General features: G+C 42.1%; 1 protein-coding gene across 1 annotated transcript; it reads right to left on the bottom strand.

Moving 5' to 3' along the window:
- Window positions 1-1470: 1470 nt before the first annotated feature.
- Window positions 1471-6003, bottom strand: LOC123395178 (cleavage and polyadenylation specificity factor subunit 3-I-like). Its single transcript, XM_045090118.1, has 5 exons — window positions 5822-6003; window positions 5617-5714; window positions 5472-5517; window positions 5229-5378; window positions 1471-3425 (listed from the first exon to the last, which is right to left on the bottom strand). The coding sequence occupies exons 1-5, from the start codon at window positions 5969-5971 to the stop codon at window positions 1791-1793; spliced, it is 2079 nt and encodes a 692-aa protein (XP_044946053.1). The 5' UTR covers window positions 5972-6003; the 3' UTR covers window positions 1471-1790.
- Window positions 6004-7720: the final 1717 nt, after the last annotated feature.

The following is a 7720-nucleotide window of genomic DNA, read 5'->3' on the forward strand; positions in this document are numbered from 1 at the left end:
CCCGCATTGCAATGTTTCCAGCGGCAATTGCAGGTTGGTCGTCACGACCGGTGTGGGTATAGCTAGTCCTCAGCCTGACAGTGGCACCGATTCCATAGTAAAGGTTAATGACTAACTTTATCAGAGCAAGTACAATGGTATAGTCAGATGCTGCTGCTATAAGTCATTCTTATGTCATTTATAGTCTATCTTATAGCCAACATATACAATAGTTCATTGCAAAGGTGTATTATTTTTTTATTATATGGTCCATATTTCATACTCATAAAATGTTACGAGCACATGCTAGAGCTGGCTCTTAGCTAACAGCTTGCTTACATTCTCTCTCCTTTTCTCTTTTCTCTAACTAAACAAAAATATATTAGATTATTCCTTATAATCAACTCACTCAGTTCTATTGTACTTGCTCTCATAACTAAACTTAGGTAAAATGTGGCTAGCAAAATGCTACCATAAGTTGGCGACATTTGGTAAATAAATAAATAAAGAGTCTATGACTGACAGCGGCATTCCTTATAGCTAGTCCTCAGCCTGACAGCGGCATCGATTCCATAGTAAAGGCCTATTTGGTTAATGACTAACTTTATCATAACTAAATTTAGGTAAAATGTGGCTAACAAAATGCTATCATAAGTTGACGACATTTGGTAAAAAAAAATGAGTCCATGACATGTGGACCATGTTACTAGAAAAGTGTGGTAAGCAACGAGTGTGAATATGAACCAAACACAATGTTCAGATGTTGTGGCACAACAAAGGTAGGTTAGGTGTGACAATCTTAGGCTGTAAACCAAACATGCCGCAAGTCTCGGCCGCATCTTATAAAAAGTAGTCAATAACAGATTTAAATCCGAGTTGATATTAGTTGCAGTTCCAAGTATTAAGTGAACAAGTCAATTCTGCTGCTATTCTGTTATGCTTTGAATCCAGAGTTTAGCTTCTTCATCCCATTGGATCTCAAACTTGCATTCCTGAATCCTCCCCCTTTTGCTGAGCACGAAGTGCGAGCAGTACAATCAACCACTTAGCATCCGACGCAACTGATACTACTCCCTCCGTAAACTAATATAAAAACGTTTAGATCTAGTGATCTAAAGGCTCTTATATTAATTTACAGAGGGAGTACATGACACTCTAGGGCAGGGCCATAGCCGCCAGAGCCAAGGACAAGTCCAAATGACAGTCAAGTTTCAAAAAGAAAGCTGTGATTGCCGCCGTAAGTGAGATTCACTATGCCTCCTAACTTGGGACTTAGCTTGGGAGAGAAGAAGACACCCTTTTTATGAAACAATAAAGTTCACCCTTTACGAAATATCTAACTTAACATTTCACCTAACAAGACTTGACATGATGCATAGATAAAAAAACACCAACAGCAACTCAAACTGATGATCAACACACACGCGCGCGCAAGGAAAAGACAAACACAGCAGCTCCATCGGCTCAGATGCACTGCAACTTCACCTCAAATTTACTACTGCAACTGACAGGATTGTTCACATAACTTCTACAAATTGTCCACAATGTTATGTTACAACTCATGTTCCAGAGGCAGCAAAACAGGCCTACCTGGTCATCTAGCAGAGCACAGCAGCTCGAATTTAGCGCATGTGAGAGGATTGTTCAGATAACTTCCAGTGTCTACTACTCATCATCCAGTAAAGCACAACAGGCAGTAGAATTACATTTCGCTCAACAACAAAATGTCCGCATAACGCGCCTAACACAAACTCCTACTTTGCTTAATCGCGAGCCCTAGGGAAAGTTAAAGGCACTCTCATGGCTTCAGCTCAGGAGGCCGAGAGCGGGATTGGTCTCACCGCACCCTGTATGCGACGAAACGCGGTCTTGATCCTTTCTTTCAGCCCGGCGCTCGCGCACTCGACATCACCGCTCCTCCCATCCAAGTGTGCGGCGTCTCCATCCACAGTTATGATGAGCTTCCCTTCCTCTGCAACTTTAACGTCGCCGAAGAGCGACACCATGAGGGCATACACGACCTTCCGCCCCACCCTCTCCGTTTCTTCTTCCGTCTTCACCGCTTCTTCGATTGGAACAACCTTTGGACCCTCACGCCCAATGTTCAAGATCATGGCCACCACCGAGTCGGACACCATGTCGCTTATGGGATCAGAGGACCACTGCAGTGTCACGTAGCTCTCTGAATCCAGGCGGATGGCCACTCTCTCGTGAACAGTGAGTGTTGGAACATCTTCTTCGGTTGATGATTCCACGCTCTCGTATATTTGCTTCAGCCTGTACTTGATCACCTCAAAAGAACCAGAATATGGGACAGCAATCCGCTGAGTTATGTTGGCAGTAGAAAGTTGTGTGTACACCCGGAGATCTTCAGGGGCCATGATCTGGTAAGTGAAGCCCTTCTTCACGAGCAAGCCACTGACTGAGTCGCCCACTTCCGGTACCTTCTCGGCCAGTCTGCCAATTGTCTTGGCCATTTTCTCAGAACTAAAATACATCTCCACTGATTGGCAGTTCTTCGGAGACACGATTTTTGTGTTTGTCCCATCAAACTGAGTGATAAGTTTCTGCTTAAGCCTACCCATCTCATTTGCTTCCCCGTGTACAAGAATAATGTTGGGTGGACAAAGCTCACCCAAGAAGCCGCTCGTCTGTGGGAAATCAGCGTGAGCTGAGAAGGAGATGTAGAAGATCTGCATGTTAAGAGGAGCAGTGAGCCCGTTTGCTAGTGTCACTTCTCTTGGCTCATTGATGATTGTCTTTGCAAGCGAGCCTTCGACAGCATAACCTGGAATAACACATGTGTTCTTCTTATCTGTGCACCACTTGTCAAAGAGCTGTCTGGAGAGGCCACTTTGGAGGCTACCTGGACTTGCCATCACCACTGACGGACCCACATCATGGAAGTTGTCTATGCTATTCAAAGGGTCAATATGCTTGAAATGGAAGGGATTGGACTGCGCAAACTGGTTTCGGATTCTTTCATTCATGGAGTTTATGTATGTCTGGTACACAGCCATGCACTTCTTGGCAAGAGGGGAGGCATAATAGATTGGAATCTTGTGAAGCTCTGGGTGGTTAGACCAATACTCATCCAGGATAAGCAACAGCTCCTGTGCTCTACCAAGAGCAAACGCTGGGATAAGAACACGACCCCCTTGAGAAACAGTGTTGTGAATGGCATCAGTGAAGCGCTTCTCTCTGACATGGCGGGGTTGGTGTTGCTGCACACCATAAGTTGATTCGATGATGCAAATATCAGGGGAGAACTGGGGTATCTCAGCAGCTTTAAGGTGTCGGTCTTCTTCACGGGAGTAGTCACCAGTGTAAAGAATGCGAACACCAGCAATATCCACCATGAACATGGCAGCACCAAGCACATGGCCAGCAGTATAGCACCAGAAGCGTATGCCATTAACTTCCAATGTCTGGTGGAAGTCTATGACCTGCATGACAAATATATGTTAACACAATGTCAATTCTCACTTTGGCAAATTATAAGACTTTCAGTCGGAATCACGCATTAGCTGTAAAGAAAAAAAATCCTGGTATCTGGAAAGCAATGCCCAGATATTATAGGGTTCTTAATCTTAACCAACAGGCCAGTGACATTTAAGATTTTTACTATTCTGAACTGTAAGCATTCCAAGAGCTGCAAGCAGGAGCTCTCAAGATGGGGAAACTGAAACTAAGTTCACTTCAAAATATGAACCAGACATATGTAGGCAACAACTCCAGCTTCTTAAAGAACACAGTAGTATGTTTCTTTGTTGAGATCATATCGGTCTTCTTCTTTTTTCCTCTACAAACCTTCCAATTTAATTATTAACCACTCATTATTCATCATCATCTTACTAGCAAGGTAGGCGTGTGCTTAGGCAAGACAGGGGCTAGGCAGAGTTAAACACTAGGAATTTACGCCTAATGCTTTTTGGAACCTTCTCCAGAACTGTACCAACACATAAGCATTCCAAAGGCGGCAAGCAGGAGCTAGCGAGATGGGGTAACTGAAACCAATTTCACTTCAAAATATCAACAAGAGATATATAGGCAACAACTCTGGCTTCTGAAAGAACACACTAGTATGTATCTTTGTTGAGATCATATTGGTATTCTTCTTCTTTCCTCTATATATAAACCTTCCAATTTATTTATCATCTTACTAGCAAGGTAGGCGTGTGCTTAGGCAAGATAGGCGCTAGGCAAAGACAAAAACTAGGAATTTACGCCTAACGCTTTTTGGAACCTCGTTTAGAACTGTACCAACACATAAGCATTCCAAAGGCGGAAGCAGGAGCTAGCGAGCTGGGTGAAACTGAAACCAATTTCACTTCAAAATAGCAACCAGAGATATATATATATAGGCAGCAACTCCGGCTTCTAAAAGAAAACAGTAGTATGTATCTTTGTTGAGATCATATTGGTATTCTTCTTTTTTCCTCTATATAAACCTTCCAATTTATTTACCGACCACTCATTATTCATCATCATCTTACTAGCAAGGTTGGCGTGTGCTTAGGCAAGATAGGCGCTAGGCAAAGGCAAAAACTAGGAATTTAGGCCTAACGCTTTTTGGAACCTTGTTCAGAAGTCAGAAGTGTACCAACACATAAGCATCCCAAAGGCGGCAAGCTGAAGCTAGCAAGATTGGGGGAACTGAAACCAAGTTCCCTCAAAATATCAACCAGACATATACAGGCAACAACTCCAGCTTCTTAAAGAACTCGGTAGTATCTTTCTTTGTTGGCATCATATCGATCATCTTCCTTTTTTCCTGTACAAACATTCCAATTTATATATCGACCACTCATTAACTATCATCATCTTACTAGCAACGTAGGTGTGTGCTTAGGCAGAGGCAAAACTAGGAATTTACGCCAAACGCCTTTCGTTTCTGGAATCTTGTTCACAATTGTACGAACACATAAGCATTCCAAAGACAGCAAGCAGGACATTGTGAGATGGAGGGAATTGAATCCAAGTTCAGTTTAAATATCAATCAGGCATATAGGCAACAACTCCAGATTCTTAAATGATACAGTACTGTCGTTCTCTGTTTCTGATTGGATCACTCTTCTTCCTTGTTTTTTTCCCTAAATAATGTACTACCAATTTCTCTACGGGCCAGTAAATGTTTATCATCATCTAATTAGCAACAAATACATCGTATCAAACAACATGGATTAAGCGATTCGCATTCATTCGATTCACATCTGCTAGAAGCAAAGAGATGAGCAAAAAGAAGATACCTCGATTTTGTCCATTGAACGGATGATGTCCTGCTCGTCAAACAGCATGTCCTCGACGGAAACCTTGCTCACTTTGACGTAATCCGACAGCAGCAACCTGTAAATAGCCTTGGTGGCGTGGGTCATGAACACGCGGCCCTTAAACGTTGTCTGCAAAACAGGGCAGAGCAGAGCAGACCAAATTCAGAGACCGAACAGCATAACATCAACCTGCAATTAGCGAAAAGCCTAACATTTGCTTACCTTCTCCAGGAAGTAGGGCAGCGAGGCGGCGTGGTCCAGGTGGAAGCTGCAGCAGAAAGTCAAGTCAGAATGTTAATGAGGATGAACTCCGGGAGAAGGTGGCGGGGTGAAGCTAGAGAGGGCGAGCAGATGGTTAGATAGTTACTGGGTGACGAGGAGGACGTCGATGGCGGAGGGGTCGATCTCGTCGAAATAGGGCAGCGCCGCCATGCCGGAGTAGGCCGGGTGGATGCCGCAGTCGAACTGGAGCAACAACGAGCAGTCAGATCCCCCGAAGAGAGCAGGCGCGGGCTAATCGGAGAAGGGGAGGAAGGTTAGGGTTTGGGGAAGGGGAGGAGGGGGGTGCTTACGAGGACGGTGCGGCCCTTGAAGGTCATGTGGACGCAGGAGCGGCCGACCTCGCTGCCGGCGCCGAGCGGCGTGACCACCATCTGGTCGCCCTCCCGGCCGCCCGTCGCCGGCCGCTTCCCCGCCGGCGGCGCCGTCGCGGCGGATGCCATTGTTAGAGAAAGAGAGCGTCGAACTGGATGGACCGAGGGGAGGGGAGGAGCGGGTTAGGGTTTCTTTTGGTGGCACCGTCGCGGCCCAACACCGAGTCGGCCTGGGTGGGTGGGCCTGCAAGGTTCATTTCGGATTGGCCAAATAGATCTGGCTTCTCTGCAGGCGGACCCAACAATATATTTTATCTTGTTCTTAGAAAAAACAATCTCTTTCGGTGCTTCAACTTCAATCTATATTGACAGTGTTTGGCATCGACGATCGTATCGTGTTAAGGGTGATATCACTCGCCTCCTTCGATAGGGAAACCGCAGGCGTGACACTAAACAATCTAATTTCTTTTTTCATGTGGAGCATGTAGCGAAGAGTATCCAGCCTACACAAGGTTATTTATCACCTGGCATGCCCAAATACAAAAAATGTCCCAAATAACATGGTGCATGATTCTATATATACCTACGCGAGACAGAGATACGTCGTTAATCTCGATGATGTAGGCTATTGATTAGCATACATGGTTCACATTCTTAATACTAGCCTATCGCTTTGAATCAAACACAAGAACAACTGCCGGAATATCACAACATTACACATGATTCAAAGTTTCAGACTAATCATATTGCAAAGGACGGCGGCATCAGCCCGCGACAGATGGCAGAAGCAATACCACAGCAGCACGTCTTCGTGTCGTGTCATCGCGAAGCTGGCACCGGTTGCTCAGCCCCGTGGTAGACCATAAACCACTGCCTCGTGTTTTGTGTCTTTCTCATGTTTTTTTTCTTTTGTTTATACTTCCAAATATTAAGTAAATATATTACAAGAAAACAAGTGGCATAACTTTTTTTAGAAAAATGTTAAACAAGCAATTTAGGAATGCTAAATGTACATAGAGAAAGTGTTTCTCATGTAAATGAAAAATGTATACAGAAAATATATAATCTGTGTAAAACAGTTTATCATATATTTAAACATGTTAATTAAACCTTCTACCAAAATAAAATTGTAATTTCAAAAATCATCAAGCATTTAAAAAATGTGAAATGTGTATAGCAAAAATGTTGGCCATATATATTCAAAAAATGTTAAACTTGGATTTGAAAAATGTTAATCAAGCATTTAAAAAATATTAAATGGGTACAGAAAAAACTGTTGACCACGTATTCAAAAAATATTAAACTTGTATCTGGAAATTGCTAACCAAGTATTTGGAAAAATGTTAATGTGTATTAAAAAATGTTAACCATGTATTAAAAAATGTAAATATATTATTCGAAAACTGTTAATCAAGAATTTGGAAAAATGTCAAATGCGTATAGAAAAATAGTTGACCATGTATTATAAAACTTTGAAAATTTAATCTCAAAACTGTTAATCAAGGATATTTACAAATTCTATAACGTGTATAGAAAATTGTTGATTATGTATTCAAAAAATATTAATTGCTTTTTTGTAAAATGTTAACCAAGCATTTGAAAAATATGAAATGTCTATGGAAAAATGTTTACCATATATTAAATAAATATTAATCTTCAAATTTAAAAATATTAAATGTGTATTAGTAAGATGTATTATATAAATGCCAAAATATGTATAAAACACTCAATACCCATGAGAAAACAAAAAAAGAAAAATCAATGAAAACGATGGAAAACAAACAAAACCAAAAAAAAACAAAGAAATAAGAAAGAAAATAAAAGGCTAGTGGAAACAAAAAAATCAACCAAAGAAAAAAAGAAAATAAAAAACACTCA

The sequence above is a fragment of the Hordeum vulgare genome, chromosome 5H, assembly GCF_904849725.1.
Source record: "Hordeum vulgare subsp. vulgare chromosome 5H, MorexV3_pseudomolecules_assembly, whole genome shotgun sequence".
NCBI lineage: Eukaryota > Viridiplantae > Streptophyta > Magnoliopsida > Poales > Poaceae > Hordeum > Hordeum vulgare.

Excerpts from the sequence above, each read along its gene's own strand:
- LOC123395178 (XM_045090118.1), bottom strand. The coding sequence starts at position 5,971 with ATGGCATCCGCCGCGACGGCGCCGCCGGCGGGGAAGCGGCCGGCGACG. Across the intron at positions 5,715-5,821 it reads TCAAGGGCCGCACCGTCCTC|TTCGACTGCGGCATCCACCC; the intron begins GTAAGCACCCCC and ends TTGTTGCTCCAG. Across the intron at positions 5,518-5,616 it reads GACGTCCTCCTCGTCACCCA|CTTCCACCTGGACCACGCCG; the intron begins GTAACTATCTAA and ends TTTCTGCTGCAG.